Raw genomic sequence first — 21,775 nt, forward strand, 5'->3', positions numbered from 1 at the left:
CACTTTCAAGTTTGCATTATCCTTCTAAGTGTTGAATAGAGAATATTTGATCTACGTGATCTACTTACTTATCAACGTTTTTAAAGTCCAAGAAACATTTTTCAACAACAGGTTTTATTAATCAAATTGTAACTGCAACAGGCATGTATCAAAAAGGTCAATACAGCAAAGCCTTTACAAAATCTGGCTTGACACTGAAGTCTTCCCAAAAATGGCTGTCGCAACAAATTGTAAACGGTTTTATCAACAGTCTTACAGCACTTACAGCAAAATACAAATCAGCTAAAGTAAGAAAAGCACCTGTTATCTTTCAAAATGTTTAAACACAAACACAATTTGTGCCACTATACAGAATCAAAGTAGACAAACCAAACACAAGGAAATGGAATGTTCAAAGTCACTCGACCATTTTGTTTCCGTACAAAAAGGACAGTTGGAGTTGTTGTTCCTCACAACAAAAAGGCAAAGGGATTGGACAGTGCATTCAAAGACAAGCACACCATGCACTTGATGGGAATAGGAGTTGGTTTGGTCACTTAGCATAGTTTGTGCATAGTTATAAGGCATCGATCGAGCAGTCCTTTAGGTTGCATGTGGCTAACGTGAGAGACATTCTGTGGAGAGGGAGAGTCTCCGTCAGTAGAAGTGATCCTAGCCAGGCAACCTTGCATCCCCCCCCCCCCCCCCCCCTCTCCCTCTTGATAAGAGATTGGCAAAACCCTGAGCGAGTTGAGTTGCGTGGAGTTCCAGGTGAGATGTATGCACAATGAGTAACTGATCCCCAGTGTGGGAGGCATCCATGCCCCGAGTTCAACCAGCACTGAAACTTACAATACCTTCACAGAGCGTCCTGAAGATCTCGTGGAGAAGAAAGCTGCACGTCCAACACAGTCGTTATTTTGGAGTGCAAGGAGTCGAATACATTGCAGCACAGGTGGAGTTACTTATGGCATCCGGTGTGGTTGAATAAGGTTCTGCTCATGGCTTAAACAGTGGGATGACAGTTCAAACGAGTGGTTCTTCACATCTGTGCTTAGAAGGCAAACCGCGGAGCCAACATGATTCACTTCAGTACAGTTCGAGGGAAAGGAACAACAAACGAACGAGGAGATGCGTAAACAGTCTTCGTAGAGGCAGCAAAAGGACTGGGCTTGTCACATTTTCGTTTGTACATGAGGAAGAATCTTCATTACGAATGCAACACACAGCATTACTCTCAAGTCTTAGGAGAGTCTCATGTCTGAATACTCAAGTTGTCTCAGTCAAATCAGTTCAAATCATTCTTCAAATCTTTGTTTTCAAATGGCACTTCAAAATACCAGAAAAAAATGTATTCTTCAGTTCTTATACTGTTTGTCCCTTAAGATTCGCCAACCAAAAAATAGTGGTGTCTTCGATCAGTAATGCCAAAACTACAGTGGACAAATAAATAAAACAAAGCAAATAAAAGAAAATACAGCAGTAGCCAAATGAGGTATCTATGTATTGCTCTATGCCAAAAAAAAGGAATTTAAAATTAAATAAATTAAATAAAATCAGTGGTTTGTCAAGATGGGAGGCAAAAGCAACAAAACATAAACAAGGTCTTAGGATGAGGTGGGGCAGCGGCAGGGGTGCGGGCCATGCTCTGTCCCTGGACGCCCCACCCGGGCCCCAGTGTGTGGTGAGACCCCGAGGCCGGGGTCAGGAGACTGGGGTAAAAGGGCAAACATGGAGTGTCAGGATTCTCTGCTTCCCTGAGGTATTTCTTTGGAGCTGGTTCCTCTTGTGGCTGTAGCTGTGGCGCCGTCTGGTTCGGTAGAGGCGTCGGCGGCTTCTGCGTCGGCGCCGGCTGTGCTGGGCTCCACCTCCTCGGAGACGGAGGTTTGTTCCTGCTGCAGGCCGCTCCAGCTGGCCTTGTTCAGCCCCAGGTGGCCCAGCATGGTCTGGGACAGACGTGTGTCGGAGAAACGGGCCCACTCTGCGAACAGCGGCTCCACCACATATGTCATGAAGCCTAGGGGGAGAGGAGGGGAGGTAAGACACAGATAAGGGCTAACAATGAGATAAAGGCTGTAGCTGTTTGCTGAATACAACATTAACTTTGCTTAGATGCAAACTCAAAACCTACTCATTTAGCATTGCTGATTTGTAAACGGTATATATGATGCATTTGTTTAACTGTGTGTGTGTGTGTGTGTGTGTGTTTGGGTTGTACCTGTGTTTCTGCCTTTTTATTTTGTAAAAGCACATTGAGATACTGTGTTATAAAATGGGCTTTGTAAATAAACTTGGAGTTGAACAACTTGCCAATTTGAATGTTGCCGACTGTGTTGGTCGCTCTGTCACAAAGTGGGCTGACTTCAAGTTTGTGCTTCTTCTCAATATCTCCTACAGAAACACAATAAAAATGTAATGCATATAATTATTATATGCCGTTACACATTTTATTATTATATAATTGGGTACAATGAGAAGAAACCATACAAAGAACATAGAAGAAAAAGTCAGGGATTCAAAGATGGTGAGAAAGAACTGGAACAGGATCAAAGAAAACATGAAATGAAAGAGTATGACCTTAAGAGTAAACAATGTGAAAGAAGGCAGCAGAGAGAAATAAACCTTGTTGGAAGAACTCCTCCGTCACTTTCTCACTCCACAGTTTGCTGAGCTCCCAGGGTCTGCAGGGGTTGCAGATGTCCGCACACTTCAGAGCCATCTGCGTGGGGATGGAGTCAAAACAGAATTAAGAAAGCCGTGGTTTCGGTAGGTGCAGTCCCGTGTCCTAGGACAGAGCAGCTAACTGACCTGCAGGATGAAGTGGCGGTGGTTGCCGCTGCTCAAGCACAGATCCTCGTGGTCCAGGTGCGTGCGGAACTTGGACAGGTAATCATTCTGTCTGCTGATGTCCGTGGCCAGGATTAAGGAGCCCAGCTGCCTCTCCATGTTCAGGCTGATGAGTCAAATGCAGATTGATTAGATCAGGTTGTATAGCAAAGACTTTGGCACCTGCTGGCATTTCCATCTTATAAAACTATAAGATGTGGTAAAGCCCTTTGAAAGTAACACAATTTCCGAATGTTCAGCAGTAACCAGCAGCTGTAATTTCAGCAGCGGTAACATGCAAAACCTCCCAACAAGTGCCACCTAGCACGCCGTCTAGCAGTTTGCTTGGTGCACTTAGTACAATTTCAATGTCAGACTGACCTGTCCTCAGCAGGCAGGTGGGAAAACAGCCCAGTCTCTCTGAGCAGGCCCACTGCAGACTTCCAGTGGTGGTTTTCCAGAACTGAGGTATTCTGCACATTACAAGGACAAATTGTGCACAAATGCAGACACATGGATTTAATAATTTGTACAATGTCTTCCACAGGAGTACATTCATGAGTCAGAGACGGGTGTGACAGGCTACAGATGGGGGATGGATTTCCTGACTGTGCGCCGCAGTGCGTTCTCACCCTGTAGAGTGTAGCTAGGTAGTGGTCGGTCTTGATGAGGAAAGGCTGGTTGACCCCGGGATGGTCCAGGTCGTGAGTGGCGGCTGCTAGCAGGCCAAGTAGGATGTCACAGGAGGTCAGAGACTTGGAGAGCTGCACAAAAAAAAAAAGTGTTTAAAATAAAAATACTCCCTTATTAGAGTGGCTAGAGAGTGGTTTTCGGTCTAACAGATCTTCATCAGAACATGCATGAATTTGAGTATGTTTCCAATCTACAATATCTACAAATGATGTTTTCCCCTCGTGGATCACAATGTCTCACCATGGGTTCCCGTAGGTAGCAGTACATGGCCTGTGTGACGTCCGCGGCGTGGACAGCGTTGTGGTAGGGGTTGTCGCTGTGGTAGTCCTCCTGGACCATGACCAGGAACCTCCAGAGTTTCACCATGTCCAGCTGGAAGAGCTCCACCAGCCCATACTGGTTCAGCAGGTGGAAGGTCAGGGTGATCAGGCTGTTTCCTGAACACGGCCCAAGGAGACAACGAGGATGAACGTTCAGCTTTCGTTTGATTTCACGAATTTGCTTTTCACTAGTGCGAAAGGAAAAATCCACCCTCGGATACTCTTACACTGTTATATGTCATCAATCTGTGATGTCATTCCAGGAGTTATTTTCAGATGAAGTCTTGTAATTTACATTTATGGTGTATCCAATTTCCCTTAACCTACCTTGTCTATGTCTACTTCAGTTAGTGATTTCCTACATTTCCCAGAATGACTTTCAACAGCCCCCAAAGAAGGGGTGTGAACTTGTTGCATTCAGTTGTAGGTTATATGTGTAGGTAGAGAGTGGAAGCAACACCATATTAAGAGCAAGAGGGTGAGTTTTTCCAGTTCAGAGAAAGTGAGCGTCCCACCTCTTGCTCAAAACTCAACATGTCTTGCGGCTGCATTGCATTCTGGTCTATTGAGGCTACTGTGGGTGGAGAAACTGGTATCGCTGCACCTTCTATGATGGATTTCTTCCTGTATGACTGTTGAATGTTGGTGCAAAATGGCGGCTCTAGAAAGAAGCCCTTGCTCTTTGACCGCAGAACCTGATATTTACTGTTGATGTTTTAGATAGTTAAAAAAAAAACTTGCTAACTCCATTGTAGCTGCGCTGAAAATATCACAGCATGACATCACATCGCCTGCATTTGGCCAGTTATCCTCGGGAATAAGAAAAATACCGAAACAACAAAATGGGCCCAGAAATGCAAGGTACATCACCAATACCTGCTTTTTAAAAGCATTTTTCCTTTAAGAAGTGATTAAGTAGTGATTCACTTTTAGAGCTCTTTGCATATCTTACATTCTTTTTTTGACAATGTACATAGCAGAATGTCAATATGAAAAATGTGGTGTGTTCCATCCAACAGATGGCGCCATTGGTAACATGCTGTATCTAAGGCCAGGCTGGAAAGCAGTATGCAACATTATGCTGGATTCTCTTGTCAGCGCTGTATGGCCCATCTTATCATGATGACATTTCCAGCAACTTTTGACCGACATTTCAGATCATATTTTACAGCCACAGCTTACCGTTTGTCAGCCTGTCGAAGAGGAAAATGTCAAAATTCCAGCACCCGACTTTTTCCAGCATGCACTACAAGAGAGGGAAAACAAGACCACAGAAGTATAGTTATGTCCCATGTGAACAAAGCAAATCTGCATTTGCGTGTTGTATTATTGTTGTGATAATATGAGGTGGGTGTCATACCCTGGCCTGTCCAGTGTAGTCCTCATCGAGGATGTGGAGGGGGATCTGCTGGGGGCTTCCCCGCAGCAGGCGGGACGAGTGCAGGTACCTCTGGAAGCTCAGCAGCCTGTGGACCCTCCTTTCAGGGGCAGAGCTGGCCGAGGTGGACCCAGAGCCCAGCCGTGCTGCGAGCACACACACACACACACACACACACACACACACACACACACAAGGATAATTGACTAACGGTGTCAGAAGTGAACTAAACAACAAATAGTTCATGGAATCTTTGTTTCACAGGCTTGTTAGGGTCGGCGAATCATTTGGGTCACACAAACTCAGAGGGGATCTGACACCAACACAGCGATATACAAACAGACTCGCTGCTGACACAGCCGCCCACTCTTAAGCCTCTCGTCTGGGAACACACACCAGTCATGCTTTGTCAGTGGACGGACTCACACACACACACACACACACACACAAAAGCACTGTCTGTCTTTATAAACTATGGCTGCAATCCGGAAACACGTCAGCACGAGGTAGGATTACATGTGGGTCAGGATGTCAACACAACACACACACACACACACACACACACACACACACACACACACACACACAAACACACACACACACTACTTCTATGTAGATGTTTGAAGTTTTTTGAAAAGGTTTCAGTGTGTATGAAAATAGTTTGCCTATCATCAGTGGTGCGGCTTTGATAAAAATCCTTGCACAAGGTTTACGCTAAGACACACCTTGGTCCTTATCAGCGTGTGAAATACCTAAGCTGTGCACAAACATCTGTCAATCTCGCTAGAAGAGTGGGAATGTACGCAGGGCTACAATTTAATGGCACCATCTCTCTTGTCATCAAAGAGGTCGGCAAGTCGAGGTAATTGGCTGTGATTCATACTCACTGTGAAGAGTTCGGAAGTCGATGCACAGGTATGGGTGGGAGTTTCTTCGTTCCGGTTCAAATCCAACCTGACTTCTCACTCTCACATCTCCTAGAAGAAATCAGCACACACTTCCTCAAACGTCATGCTGCTTGGAGAGGGAAATGTCTGGATGTGCTAGGCTAATTAGTATTTGCAAATTTTCAATACTATATTTTATCCTAGTTAGGTGCCACATGGTTGGGTTTTGCCACAGGACAATGCAACGAACAAAATGAACACAAAAGATTGATTTGCAAATACTATTTGACCCAGGTCTGGTGTGTTCAACCCATGTGCGTGCATAGTCACACACAAACACACACTCCCACTTTCCCGAAGAGAAAATTCAATGGACAGACAAGTCAGTCGAACAGCGGAGCATGCAATGCCATGTCAGGATAGTCTGCTCTACTATTAGTACTCGGAGCCACTGAGAGTGATCTATTGTTCATCTACAACCCTGTTAGTAGTCAGACAGAGGAACAGGAACAGGCTCGTGCTCCAGACTGGGAGCAGACGGACGGCGGCCGGCCGGCTTGTAGACTGCAGTCAGGAGCAGTGAGAGCGCTGCGAGGTGACAGGATGCTGCTATGACACTGATGCAGTACGATGCTAGTGAGTCGATCGAGGCAAGAGTCGATACGGCAGTGGAGTCAATACTGATCGAGGTGCAGCGCAATGGTTTCCAGCATGGCACTTCTGATTTCAGTGTGTGATTGTGTAGTATGTGCACTGGATAAAATCAAAGCAGTCATACAGGTGTGTTCGCCAAACCAGCATGTTACTTACTTGCAAACATCTGTTTGAATATTACACAAGCTCCTATCAAAATACCAAAAACTAAGAATTACAATTAAATGCATAGTGATGCTCAACATTATTTTGAGAAGCTGTTTGTAAAGTTGTTTGTATGAATGTGAAAAGTGAAACCATGTCAGTGGCATTTCACATGCAATAATCAAATTATGACCAAGTAAACATTAACATTCATGCACTCTTGGGCAGTGAGTGAGTGTGTGTGTGTCTGCCCACGTGTGTGTACATCTGTCCCATCTGCAGATGCATGTGCTAGCACTCGGCACGTGTGTGCTTGTGTGATTAGTGTGTTTTGAGAGTCAGAGGGTGCATGTTTCCCCAGTGGTGCATGAGAGCTGGTGCTTTGGGGTGGATGTAGGTCATGTCATTATTACTGATGTGGCCAAAGCTCTGAGTCCTGCTATTTGAAAGCACATCAGCATTAACTTGGCAGACTTAACCCTGGCCCGGCAACCACCAGCCTGCATTAGCATGCCTCTCCTCATTTAATATAAAATCTACACAGACAGATGCTTTATTCCAGTGACGTATGAGACTGCCATCATACTTAGCCAAGTAAAATGATTAAAAAGCTAAAGCTCCTTCAGTCAGCTCGATAAATTGCTGTTACTGTGCCCAGACACACGTGGCAGCAGTCAACTCATGGATATTATCAAGCTGGCAAGGATCAAATTGGCACCACCAAAGTACAGCAATGCAGTGTGAAAGCTACAGTAAACAGTATATCAACCTAGTCATTCAATAGGCCCTAAAGTGCTCATACTGTACGGCTCCATTTCATGCGCGCTGCATCTCACTACCCTTCACAGATCTGAGGCAATCTGATATCTAGAACCTACACTGACAGGCTGACACTGTCAGCAATTCTAGTTTCCAACTTGCTGCTCACTCCCAGCCAACACTGTCAGATCTGCGAAGGGGAGTGGTGAAGGTTACATGAGAGGCCAGACCTGTCTGTGAGGGAGCTCAGATTGATGTCGGTGTGGAGTCTGAGCAGGGAGAGACCTTGGCTCTAATCCCACCATTATCCCATGCGTTTGACTCAATCTGCTCAGCAGAGCTACGAGCCAGCAGTAGGTAGAGACAAACACAAATGCACACACACATACTGTATGTACACACACACACACACACACACACACACACACACACACACGTGTACAAAAAAAAAACACACCACTTTCCATCAGCCTTTAGTCTCCTCTGAACCCAATGGGGTTCCAAATCAAATCCTGGACTCTTAGCAAATCTGATAAAAATTCAAAGAAACACTTAACACTGCAGACACATGCACAACCTAAGCCTATTGTGATTGAGAGATTATCAAAAGGCCAGGGATTGAGTGGACTCTGGACACATAGTCTAGTGCGTTCCCATCTCTTCATAATCTCTACATCCCTCTCTCCATCTCCGATCCATCTATTCCTCTTCCTGTTTCACTGGTTTTAAGCCATTGTGTGATAAGAAATGGACAATAACGCTGAGGAGATAAATCTCTCAGTGAGCTGAGAAGGGTGAGAGTGAGAGTGAGTGTGTGTGTGTGTGTGTGTGTGTGTGTGTGTGTGTGTGTGTGTGTGTGTGTTTGTGTGTGTGTGTGTGTGTGTTGACAGTGGAATACACTTACCTAGCATACGAATGTACAGTGCTGTCTGGTCTGAGCTGTCATAGGAGATGGCCCCTCGTCTCTGAACAAACACAGAAGGAAACATATCATCAAAAACTAATGTCAAATTATTATAGCAATATAATAAATATCATAGCAATGTAATATTATTTCATGTAGGACCTACCAGTGGTTGAAATGGCTAAAATTTATGTGAACAATACCCACCCCACCCCAAAACACGAAAGAATGAGAAAAAGATACGATAAGAACCATTTTAAACAAATTTTTAAACATGTTGGTGCAACGTATATATTCAGAGCCTGATAAGTGAGCAGTGCGTGTGTGTGTGTGTGTGTGTGTGTGTGCGTGTGGTAGAACCGTTACACTGATAAACATGTTCCAGCTCCATATCATCTGGCTGATTGGGCACACACACCACTGCTATCAGTCATGTGAGAAACACACACGTGTAATGTAGACACATGTGCAGCTGCACCCACACATACACACACACACAGTCACACACAACAAAATAACAAACTGCAATTGACAACTAGTAGTCTTTCTTGAAGTGGTTACTGTAATTGTAGATTTAGTGGGTTAAGTGACTGAAGGTGCTGTAGCAGAGGTCTCCAAAGGGAACATGGTGGGAAAAAACATTGTTTAGGCCAGGAGAGAGAGAATCTTATTTAGTTAATAACACCTCATTTCCCAGTGTAATAGCCCTGCAGCCCCCCCTTATCCTTCCCTTCCTATTAACAATAAATAGGGGGGGGGGGTGCAGAGGTCAGATAGTGAGAGAGACACACAAAAACACAGAAAGAGTGAGAAAGAGAAAAAGGTAGAAAAGGATGGAGAGAGCAAAAGAACAGTGAGTGAGAGAGAGACAACCTCCTTGTTGAAACTATGAGGTCTATATAGACGTACTATCAAGCACTACATTCATTAAGCTTCTGAAAATAGGAACACTATATAATACTGTGTGATCTTCACTTGAAGGGGATAGCTATTCTCAGATCAGAGCTTCTATTCTGATACTGTTGGAGATGTACAGATGACTACATTCGTTTTTAAAGCCTTCATGAGTTGGCCTTGGGTACAAATACTTCAACTTGTATACTTGTTTTTGCCCCAAATATATCAACACAAATCAGGACACCCCTAGTTCCTTGAGGCAGAAATGCACTGGGAGCGGCGGTAGTGCCAATTGTTTTGAATGGTTCGACGCGCACTAGAAGTGTCAAGCGGTGACCTTGATGCATCTGCTCCGAACTTGGTTTTGGAGCATCAACATAGTAAGTCAAGTCAAGTAAAGTCAAGTCAAGTATATTTATATAGCCCTTCATCACAAGCATGTCTCAAAGCTATAAGCTATAAGCTATATAACTGTAACTGATGTTTGTATTCCGTGTCTGTTGTGTTTTATTTCTATTTAAACTGTAACTGGTGTGCTGTCTTGGCCAGGTCTCCCTCGGAAAAGAGATTTCAATCTCAAGGGACTTCCTGGTTAAATAAAGGTTAAATGAATAAAAATAAATAAAAGGACTTTAGAATGAGCCTACATAGATCTAACTAATCAACAATCAACCACAAAAACAAAACAATGCAATACAGTATGCAACAATATAAACAAAAGGAAATAGAACAAAGCACAAGACACAAAATAGCATGTTGGAAAGACATAACAGGCCTACCTATCCTACCTCACTGAGCCTAGCCTACCTGGCACCACCAACTTTAGACCCTCAGTGAAGACAAGGAAAACCTCCCAAGAAAACCCTTATAAAAGGAAAACAAGGCCACAAAGTATCATAGATGCGAAACAGCCGACAAAGTTCAGCAGTATTGCAGACCAAACAGTGATTCCCAGCATCCTGTGTGCAATGCCTCCTAACGGCCACCAGGGGCAAATAACTGTGAGTGAGTGAATGAATGAATGAATGTGTGAGTGAGTTACTTTCTGGATCCATGAGGTGCTCCGTATCTAAAAAAAAAACAAAAAAACTGAAGAACGGTTGGGTGGTCAAAGAGGGATCCACTGCTGGGACAAGTAGGATACAGTAAGCCAAGAAATGGATGAGGAAAAGCTAATTAACTCAATCCAAACCTGAGTGCATACTTTAGCTAGTAGTATACAAATGTTCAGATATGTGGAGAAAATATTAATACTATACAGTCTACAGACAGTCTACTAGCTGGTCTCCAAATTTATGAGGCAGACTGTAGAATAGGCTATGGAACAGGAAATATGATTTAGTAATGTGTCAGTGGCAGTGGTGAAATGCAGGTGCCAGTGTTACTGACACTTCAGCACTTCTGCCTGCAGTGCACCACAGAAGCATCAAATGTTGCACGTCAATTACCGCTCTCAGTGTGTTTGGGTCTTCACTGACGTGTCTGCAACACTGTCAAGTGCGTACAGTATCCCTCAGCAGGAGGCAGCTGCAGCAGCACAAGTCATAGGCGTAGCAGCAGTTGCAGTGGACATGACTCTGGGAATCGCATAGCTTATGCTCTGTAGACAGACAGCTGCTCGGGGCTAGACTGAGGTGCTGGCTCACCTCTCCATGCACTCCACACATCCTGGCCCCCCTCCAGGCCTCCTCTACTCTCCCTCCTGGGGCTACCCTCGTCTAGGGTTACCCTTTCTACAGGCGGCCTGCATGACTGGCTGCTTGGCTCATTGACTGACTTGCCAGCAGATTGATGGACTGACTGTCTGGTCAGAGAATGATGGGCTGATGTTTGGCTCGCTGACGGCCGACTTGCTGCCCGGCTGACCGCCTAGCTGACTGAATAACTGACCAAGTGGCTGAGTAACTAGCTAGTTAGCCAGCTGTCTGTTTCTTGGTCTTTAGTTGCGAGCTGCAGCTCTATATTTGCTGACCAGGGTGTCCCACATGGCACACAACACAATCTCTGACGTCAACAGACTCAGTCTATTTGCATACATGATTTTAATTTATTAGCATTCCCTTGCGCTCTTCCTCAGCCCCTCGCCCGTCTTTTTCCCCCCGCTCAACCCAAACGGCTTCCCTATCCTCTCTCCTCTCCAAAGAAAAACATGAAGTTTTCAAGCCATTTTCCCCCCACTATGCATTCTCAAAAGGCTGGGAAACCATTTCCCTTGTGCTGAAAATGTGAACAAATTTGTGCCAATGTGACCAAAATCCAATCAGGGCCATAGTATAGCCTGATATACAGAGATTGAACCAGAGGACAGTGACAGAACAGAAGAGCTGATATGACTGTCTACATTCTGGGACCATTTAATAACCACCATCACTAGTTTATACACAAACACAAACACAAACACGTGCACACACAAATGTACATGCACGCATTCTCATTACACCATATCCTAAGGATTAGTGTGCATCTCCTCCACATACACACACACAGACACGCACACACACACACACACACTGACCCTGCCTGTCCTCTAAGCTCATGACAGCAGCCAATCCAAAGCTAATATTTTACTGGCTAGCAAACAGCTTGACTCAGGGTGGGTAATCTGCAAAGCTGTATTTTAGTGTCAACAGGCCTCTGTGTTTACACACAGCATCGGTGGCTAGTGTGAGCAATATAGATTGTGTGTGTGTGTGTGTGTGCGTGTGTGTGCGTGTCTGTGTGTGTGTATATATGTATGTATGTATGTATGTATGTATGTATGTGTGTGTGTGTGTGTGTGTGTGTGTGTGTGTGTGTGTGTGTGTGTGTGTGAGGGGGTGGGTATCAACTGCAACATACGTGGGAACTGCACAATGCTGGCACTAGGACTGGGGATGGGGGAGTGACCAGGCTTGCCAACGCCTGCCCAAACAAACCTTTTGGCCACAACTTGCTGCAAACACACACAGGCACTGGCAAGGAGCCAGTAACCAGTTGGCACTGAAGTGGACACTGGCATGTGCTCCCTTGAGAGCTGGTAAGGAGGAGGTGGTAGTGCAAACACTTTGTCAATGTCACATCCCGCTGTGAAAGGGGGGGAAAGTCACGTTTTACCCTTGAAATGGACGGCCCACACCACACACCCCTGCCACGCCTTGCAGTGCCAACACACACACACACACAAAACCATACACCTCCCATGGTCCCACATTCATTAACTTGAGCTCCTTTGTAAGTTCAGTGTTTTGGGCATTTATGCTTCACAGCAGAGGGTGATGGGAAATATGGGAGAGAGATGATGACATGCGAAAGAGGTCAGAAGCAGCAGTTGAGCCCACAATGTCACCAACACATGGCACATGCTGCAGCTCGCTGATCTACACAGCGTCAGTCCACTAATAATAAACTGCATCAGTTTGATTTGCTGTTTTGCTTTGCACACACTTATCATAGATTTCAATTATATGGAACAGTGCAAGGAATGTGGTCCAGCAGTGGTTCATCTCATTCTTGCAAAGGCTTAAAACAAATATGGACGGGATAACATGGCACATACTTGCACTAGAATAAAAAAGCAATTTCCAACTTATAGTGTTTGCTTGTATGTTTACTTGTCACTTGTTCTGAGGTATTCCGCACCAGTTCAGCTGCCTACCTGACCTAAAATTTTCTCTCTATCCTTGATGATAACATTACTTATAGCAGCAGTTACCAGGTAGATGAACTTCTCTTCTACTATGAAAGTCACAACCCTGTTTGACCCATGGCCTCTGACATCAAACAAGACTAAGAGTTCTACCCATTTGCTGGCCCATGGCATTTTTTCAGTCAGGGCTAATGCAAAACTGGGAGGGGGGTTAATGGAGAAATTAGTATTAGTTAACAGCCAACTAGACACACTGGGTTATTAAAAAAAAAACATCATTCAACCCATGCTAGAATTAATCAGGTATATCTGAAAGAGTCCCCATCTAGAGCTAATACTGCCCAGATGATAATGAATCTGATAGTTAAGTAGTCCTAGCCAGTGACGGTGGACAACTGCATTCTAAAGAAAGCCTTATTGAACACTTCTTTTGTCTGTCCCTTTGACCCTCATGCAACACCAAAGCGTTATTATTCAGAGGAGGGTCAGGATACACTTGCATACGTTGTCATATCAAGTCAAAGTTGTAGTTTATTTGGTACAGAATCAAGCACAGGCACAAATCCTAGCCTATTTTGTCACCTTCATCACACAGATTTGGCTACGTGGGTGAGCAGCCTAACCAAACTGGCTACTAGTGAGAACAGTGTGAATTAAGAGTCTGCTCATTGTGCTCACTGCCGTTCCATGTAGGCTTGTTCTCATGTGGCTCTGCTTCTTATCTGAGCTGAGGCTCTCTGTCTGGGGTCAGAGTGCTCAGGTTTCTGAGGTCACGAGGTCATGTGATGTCACAACCTGTGTGAGTAACCCCAGTGCTTGAATATTGCCCATTTTCTGACTCCTTGAGTTAAATAGATGGAAACACAACATCACAAAGGCTCAGTAATGTGAACTGAAGTGACCTTATTGGAACCAGGTGAGACCCTGCCGTATACTAACAAAGGTGTGTCAAATATCTGGCTTTTGTCCCCATTAACAGCCACCTTATTGTTATGGTGATGTGTGCACAAAGCAGGCAGAGTAATGCTTTGTGAGCGTGTGTCTAAATCAAAAGGCACTGGGTGAGTTGCAAGAGCTTCAATTCAAAACAGTTCAGTGACTATTGTAAAACGTGCTCTCTTGTCGTCACAGCGCTGCGATCGAGCTGATACTGTAAGTCTGAAGCCCTTTCAATGGTGTTCAACTGTCCGGTGAAAAGTGCAGCATTCTCACACTTCCCTGTTTCAACCACAGCGATAAAGCCTGCCTTCCTCATGTGAGTGACGGCCAAACAAAGGAGGAAACCAGCAGTATTCCTATAAACTCTGACATATCAGAAACAAAGCAGAGCACACACACACACAGAGACACACACACACACACGTAAATTCACGAGATAAAAGCAGCTGGTCTCAGCACGGCTTCATAAACCGAAAGCTTCCTTCTGAGTTATGACCTCTTGCAGCGCTCTGCTGTGTAGGACGGCACATTCCAGTAAGTGAGTGCTAGCCCATAAACATGGACTTTACTGCACAGGTTTTGAGTGAGTGAGAGTATACTGTATGTTTGTGTGTGTGTGTGTGTGTGTGCACCAGCCACTGCTTACACAAAGCCATAGATTGAGTCTACCTGCTGCTAAGAGTGTTTTATGGGAACACTGTCCACTCTGACACACTCCAGCTCCAGTGAGTTTCTAAGAGGGGGGGGTGGAGGTCGAGGTATGGAGGGGGTGGGGGATGTGTGTGTGTGTGTGTGTGTGCGCGCGGGGGGGTGGGGGGTGGGGCGGGTGGCCCAAAGCAACAAGGAAGGCCAGGCCTCTGACGGAAAATGACATGGCAGTGGTTTTGTCACTACAGAACAAAGAAACGTGCTTGTCAAGCAGTAATATATCTGCAACATTTTTTTTTTACTGGTGAGTTAAGTGTCATAAAATGATTTAAGGCTTCTTTACACAAGGCGCTTTAACAGGCCACTGTATAAATGTGCTTTTAGCGGTGCGCTATGAAACAAGCAGAGTTAAAGGGTGGGGGATGGGGGGGACACACGCTTCATGTTCTCGCAGGGTGTCTACCCTGCACTGGAATTTCATTCATTTCAAACATCATCCCCAGGCTCTAATTGCCTCTCTGGGTCGGCTTAACGCTCCCCTTTCGAAAGCCTTCACCTTCTAAGAAGGGAAAACGAAAAACAGGTCTATGACCAGCGTGCCTGGGGGCAACTTCTAAGATATCCTCTCCTTAAGCCCGTAAATGGATGTGTCAATCGATTTGCCAAGTACAATATTTGGCGAGTAAAACTAAGAATCAGGGTAAATGAATTCCTCTTTTCTGTATAGTCTCTGCCCACGTCTATAGGCCTACAGTAAATATGATTAATATTCAGCCAGAGCAGTTGGCCCTGACACTGTGTCGGTTAGAGTGTTGATGTGTGGACCCATATTCTCACGGCTGATTGCACTCAACACTGCAGCACAAAAACAGAATGGTCATGTGATAAGAGGGGCCCCTTAGAGAGACAGCCAATATGTTTGACTGAGGAGAGGATGTGAGGTTTGTTTGGATCCTGTTTATTAACTAAAGCATCCACATCCTACTTGTGTAAGGCCTAATGAAATAATCAGTACCATACTCTCCGGTTCATTGCCGTTCATTCAAGCGAATTTTGCCGAAAGCTAACTTTGGCGCCGCAAGGGTTAAAGTTTTTGTGAAAGGTTGTGAAACACCAGGCAGAGTCTGAACGGCTCCTTCAGCATTCTTACCACATCCTGAAACGACGTCAATCCGATGGCACTGCGTGGGAAAAAAAAATGCCTTATCGCTTCAGTTAAGATCAACAGACTTACTCCCTCCAAAAGAAGTACTGTAATGTATTCCCTTATCGTACTCTGCACAGAAACACCCATCTAGCGCAGATGAAACAAGCGGCGCTATCTCCTGCTCTTGCATACAGGCCTATCATTTTCTCCTGGGCCTGTGTGTGTGTGTCAAACATCTCAAGAGGAGGAGAGTTGCTCTGGGGTCAGTGGCCAAGGTACTCTGGATGAACTCATTGACTAAAATGTGAAGGACTGAGCTGATGACAGACCAGCATTCCCACTCCAAGCTACTTTCTCTCGCTGTCATCAAAAGCCATGTGACTGCCCGGCCTCATTAATATCACACATCTGTTTATTGATTCTTGTATCTGAGCTGGATTCAAAACAAAGGTAAAAGTCAATTACTCAGCCTCGTCATAAGAACAATGTGAATGTGTGTGTGTGTGTGTGTGTGTGTGTGTGTGTGTGTTACTGGTTCCAAATCAAGACATAGCCAGCCACATGGCACAGAAACCTACTCTCAGTCCTGCCATGAGCAACACTCTGAATGTAAACAAGTACTGGCAGGCACTGATGCCAACCTACCTGTGTGTGCACATGTGAATGCATGTGCGTCGTGCACGTGTATGTGCATGTTAGACGACCTCATGACTCATTGCTGTGTCCTACTCCTTGTCCTGTACATCAGGTCCTTTCATAGCGCGCCAATCTAATCTGTCTCAGTCCTGCATTTACCGGTCAATCCAGAGAAGCCAGAGGGGACCTGCATGCATCTCAACGTACAAGCAATAAGTTGAGCGAATCATCTTCCGGCCTGCTTTAAGGAATTAATCAACAAGCAGCTAACATGCATGGTAATAAAAAACAGTAGAGGCACTCTTTTAGCTAAATGAGCCCCATTTATTTCACGCCATTGCTGCTTGCAACGCCTCTTCAAGAGCATATTTACACCCAATCATATGCATTCCAGGACCACAGAATGACACATTCTTCTGAGACTCTGTCGTCTCCTCAACGCTACTCTTTCGTCCTCTGTTTACAAGAGGAAATGTCTTCATCTGAGGGGGGAAGAGAGGGGGGGGGAGAGGAGAAGGAGAAAGAAAGAGAGGGAGCTTGTGAGTGAGCGGAACAAGATAGCCAGAGAAAGAAAGAGACTGAGACTCCGGCCATCTGTGAGTCTGGCAGCGGGCCAAACCACTGCCCCCAGAGCCCAGGCACATGCCTAACTGCCTCTTTCTGCAATGCTAGTCCAGCCCTGCTTCCACAAACAACAGGCCTGTGGAACCACACACAAAAACACAGCAGCCACCAAGGACAAATGCACCCTTATGGTCATACATAGGGCCCGAAGACACAATATTTAGAGGAGTGTAATTGCTCTGTGACAAAGGCTGAGTGACTGCGCTGTGTGTGTGTGCGTGTCTGTGTGTGTGTGTGCACACGCGTTCATAGCCAGTATCCAATTCTGCCAATATTCAGGAGGAAAAAAGAAATGACAAATGACTATGTCAGCAGGTCTTTCTGTTTAATTACTGAATCTCTCTCTGTCACTGTCTTGTTTTTGCACAATGTATAAAAGTGTTCGTGAATCTTAAATTTGTGATTCAACATCGTCTCCACAGAAATGACATGCAAATCATTGTTGTTTCACTGGAACCTCACTTAACACTACAAAGCCTACTGTTTGCTGCAAGTGAACCATTTTTCACAACAAAAGGAGCACGATGACAGCGCACCACACAGACTGAAAATGAACTCTGGCCCACTCAAGAGAAAGCAACTGGCAAACCTGACCAAGAAACACAATAGTGTTACACTTGTGTGTTTGTACGCCGAGGGTGAGCCGTCTAGTGTTATGCTGAGATGGGTTTTCCTCCTGAGGTTTTGGGATCCCTCCTTTGAGCTGCGGTCTGAGAAGCATGGTCAGTCACACTGGGCTGCTCCAGAACAGAACCGCCAATGTATGGCGCAGTAACAGGACTCTGCCCTGGCCAACAATCCCTGCCCTTGCATTACTTTCATAAGTCTGCCTCACAAAGGCGTAGAGTGATGATGGAGACGTAGGATGGCGGCCGGCAGCATGGAAAGAAAGATGGATGGATGGAAAGATGGATGGATGGGCAGTTGAGGCTTGTCCGGCCAGCATATCCAGCATTCCTCGACATCTGACGAAACACCAATTAACCCGAAAGCCAAAGACGAGCCCAGAGGCCACAGAGGACGAGCACACTGAGGGCTATGCATCCGTCTTTGAGCATTGAGGGGGTTGCCTGTGATGGTGTGGTAGGTTCAAAGCAGACACACATGGGTGGTTATGTGGAGCAGGGTGCTGGACAAAGGGCTAATGGACGGCCCATTGAAGGGGACGCTCACACGGTCAACAACGGTGACTAAAAGCTTGGTTAATGTGTGGGGAGATGCCGTGGGAGTTTCTGTACATGAACACCTAGCAGAACGTGACCCCAAGAGATCCAGGTGCGGCGTGTTGCTTTAGTGCAAAAACTACAGAAGCATTAGCAGAAATGCTTTAAAGTGCAACATCCTGGGGAATCAGTGCGTTTAAACTTGACTCGATGTGTGACGTTTCTCTGAATTGAGCATGCAGGCACATGTGGGTTACGGTCGGTGAAGCAAGTGTACTGGACAAAGGCCTAATGGATGGTGCACCATCTGAGGCACATGCTCATACACAACAACAGTGACTCAATGCTTGGCTAATGCATTGGAGATGCATTGTGCTGCCGTGCCAGTTTGTGTACACATGAGAGAACCAAGCAGAATGTGACCCCACAACATTATTGTGTAGCCTACCTTTTCTCTCGCTGCAGAGTAGAAACATAGAGGCAGGCTTACCAGAGGCACTTTTCCAAGAGTTCAACACTCTGAGAAAGCAGGAAGTTCAAGTATGACTCAATGATTTATGTTTCTCTTGTCAATGTGTCAAGGGATGTTAAGATAATTAACAGTGTGGCACGTTCCTTGTGGCACATGTGGCAAGTCCCGGGTGACAACTGTTAGAGAATGATATACTTTCGGTATTACACTGTCAGTGAACTGGCCGAAGTGGGTGAAAGAGGGCCTCTATCTTTGGACAACATGCACAAATGCAAAGCAGTTAGGAGACGGTTGGTTTGTGTGTGTGTGTGTGTGTGTGTGTGTGTGTGTGTCTGTGTGTGTGTGTGTGTGTTAGGGCCTAGGAACCAAACAACCACCTGCAAGATTCCAGTGGATCATTCACATCTTTGTTGAAACGTGCTGGTTGCAGGCCTGTGTGATTCCCCAGCGCCAATCCCATGGTTACTAAATGATAAATGTTTAGAAGAAGAAGAAAAAAAAGAGGGAAAATGCAGAGGATTTTTCTTTTTTTTTTTTACCTGTGACAGCTGTCTCGGATCAGGAGCCCCGAACAGAGATGAGCTGGAGCTGAAACTAATGGCTCCCCTCCGGCTGAGGACATGCTTGGGAACCGGCCTGTCTAGAGGCAAAACCGGCAGCTGATAACATACTTCCATTGAATAGTCAGGGCTGGATCCGGATCCAAAAAAAAAAAAAAAAAAATCAAATAGTCAAATGAAAAAATAATAGTTGCAGGGCGAAAATAAATGACTGGACAACTGGAGAATTTTGCAAAGCCGAGAAAAATCTTTCAATATTGTGGAAACGATCTGTTATTGAGCTGCAAAGTATTTCTGTTCATTATGAGCGACTCAAAACTTGTCCAGATCGCCTTCATTGATGCTGCGTCTTTTCTACCTTCATCGTTTTACCTCCTTTGGTGTCATTCTATGGGAAAATTTCATGCTGCTTTTGCATTTGCTCCTTTCCTCCTCATTTTACTCAAATCCGGGCCCACGAACGACGAGACCTTACCATTTTCTGAGTCTTTATAAAAACGCTTCCTCATTTTCGGTCAAAAAAAAAAAAAAAAAAAAAAAAAAAAAGAAACGTCCGCTCATATGCCTTTCGTTGCGTTATGGATCCGCATATCACATATCCCGAAATGAAAACAAAAGGCACGACCACTTCCAAAAAATGTCATCAACATATCATATTATATGTAACACCGGTGGATGAAGTGAGACGGCTCCAGGATGCGAGACCTTGTCTGCCGTGGCTGCGAGGTTTTCTCATTCAGACTTGCTGTAGTAAAGAAACATAATCAACATGTAGGGCTTTTCTGTCTCTTTTTTTTCAAAAGCTGCATGAAGAACCAGTTGTCTAATTCACCACAGACCGTAAAACACAAAGTGTCTGGCTCAGAGAGGGAACCCCGACGTTCATCTCATTCACTGCGGATCCGGCGGATTAAAAAAATAGATCTAATGCCACGCAACGCAAAACGATTCACCAGAACGACAGAATATTAACGCAAAGTGTGCTGATTTCCCTACAACTACCTACCTATCGTCCTAAACATTAGCCTACTGTATGGTTTTAAAGCACACACCACCTGCCAGAGATGGTGCTGTTGGAGCGAACTAAAAAAACGCCCTTGTGTGAGCTCGTCCAATGGCATCGAGGCGGCTAATGTTACGTCTGCGCTGATTGGACGCGGCCGCTTGACACGTTTGAAACGGGTTAACCGATTGGCTGTGCGGCCAGGGCGATCCCAAGACCGATATGAGCAGTCGTTTGCAGACGGCGTGGACCTTCACAAGGGTATTCCTCCACAACGGGGCTTGCCCTGCAGCGGTCCACATCATTGCCTGTGATTACCTTCCTCTCATGACTCATAGTACTTGGGAGCTGGGACTCACCGGGAGTTTGAAACGTAGCCTAGGAAATATCTATTAGGCCGAGGCAGTTTGTTCCATAGGTCTGCCTGTGATGATTCAGGAGACATGTAGACTACAATGTAGAGCAGGCTGACAGCTGCTTACTGTTTCTGACGTCAATTACCCATTTTACTGTCTGCAGGCACTCTTAAGGTTTCATTTGTCTGCAGGCAGTGTAATCCACTGCCTGTTGGATACTGGATCATTGATTTCCTGACTGATAAGAAGCAGTTGACCTCATGCTGCAGCTAAATAGCTAAAATAAAAATCCCCCTAATTCCTCCTTTATATATTTACCACACTAAGGGTCCAGAACTTGAACATTTTCCCTGGAAGTTTTTGTGCTGTGCTCGGGTGCTGGGGGACAATGGTGAGCTGTGCCATGGCAACAGTCAGGCTCGGTGCCAACGGAGGGCATAATTAGTATCCCCTCCCTCCCCCTTCCATGGTTGTGAATGCAGTTCCCCACAATCATACCCCCTGCAAGGAGGTCCTGCATCTTTTCCAGGCAACTAAGGCAACACTGTTGCAAACTGCTCTGTCAACCTGCCTAAAACCCACAGCAAATGAGTGAAAAACCTTATTGCCACTTTAGTCAAGGATATTCTCTGAAAACACTGAATCTGATGCTAACTGGAGTTCTTTTCCACAGTGCAGAGGTGTGAGTGTAAATGACTATTAACATGTCACTAACTCTTAAAGGTGTTCAATGTATGAGAAGAGAGTAGGTCACCCTCATTATAGGTGTAGCCTGCTGTTTTTGCAGTCACAATTTACAAACCTGTTGTTGCCAGACGACTCTGAAACTAGGTGATCCGGCATCTGGCTGCGTCACAAGCACGTATGCACATGCAGGACGACATGCATTTTACACACACTCCTCTAAGTGTACATTTGGGAAAACGATTAGCGAGGCATTTCTATTAATTAATTTCTTCCACAGCCTTTTTTTTTGCAGCACACATACGCACGCACACGAACACACAAGACACACACCTCGGTCCCATGGCAGGTGTGTTTAACCAGCAGCCTCGGGAGTTTTGGAAAGACAGGAAACAGGTGAGCTGCATACCTGCTGATTCCCCCTGGGGTCACAGGTATCTCCTTGCAGGCCCCCCGGCCCACCCCGCCCCACCCGGC

General features: G+C 45.4%; 1 protein-coding gene across 3 annotated transcripts; it reads right to left on the bottom strand.

The window, feature by feature from the left end:
• Nucleotides 1–103: 103 nt before the first annotated feature.
• On the bottom strand, nt 104–20,255 carry pde7a (phosphodiesterase 7A). Of its 3 annotated transcripts, XM_078291442.1 has the most exons (13): nt 19,614–20,255; nt 19,235–19,385; nt 8,545–8,605; nt 6,084–6,173; nt 5,179–5,342; nt 5,001–5,064; nt 3,739–3,935; nt 3,438–3,569; nt 3,187–3,278; nt 2,788–2,932; nt 2,602–2,698; nt 2,290–2,370; nt 104–1,996 (listed from the first exon to the last, which is right to left on the bottom strand). In XM_078291442.1, the coding sequence occupies exons 2-13, from the start codon at nt 19,370–19,372 to the stop codon at nt 1,719–1,721; spliced, it is 1,539 nt and encodes a 512-aa protein (XP_078147568.1). In that variant the 5' UTR covers nt 19,373–19,385; nt 19,614–20,255; the 3' UTR covers nt 104–1,718. The 3 variants fall into 3 exon arrangements, with proteins under 3 accessions (XP_078147568.1, XP_071780096.1, XP_071780095.1); XM_071923995.2 differs by having other exon boundaries at nt 6,084–6,170; nt 19,235–20,255; XM_071923994.2 differs by having other exon boundaries at nt 19,235–20,255.
• Nucleotides 20,256–21,775: the final 1,520 nt, after the last annotated feature.

The sequence above is a fragment of the Centroberyx gerrardi genome, chromosome 22 (assembly GCF_048128805.1).
Source record: "Centroberyx gerrardi isolate f3 chromosome 22, fCenGer3.hap1.cur.20231027, whole genome shotgun sequence".
NCBI lineage: Eukaryota > Metazoa > Chordata > Actinopteri > Beryciformes > Berycidae > Centroberyx > Centroberyx gerrardi.

What these genes read in the sequence shown, in the direction of transcription:
- pde7a (XM_078291442.1), bottom strand. Translation starts at nt 19,372, where the DNA reads ATGGAAGTATGTTATCAGCTGCCGGTTTTGCCTCTAGACAGGCCGGTT. An exon ending in GGAGGAGTTCTTCCAACAAG is followed by an intron (nt 2,371 to 2,601) that starts GTTTATTTCTCT and finishes GTGTTTCTGTAG; the next exon opens with GAGATATTGAGAAGAAGCAC. An exon ending in AGTCGGCAACATTCAAATTG is followed by an intron (nt 1,997 to 2,289) that starts GCAAGTTGTTCA and finishes CTCTCCCCCTAG; the next exon opens with GCTTCATGACATATGTGGTG.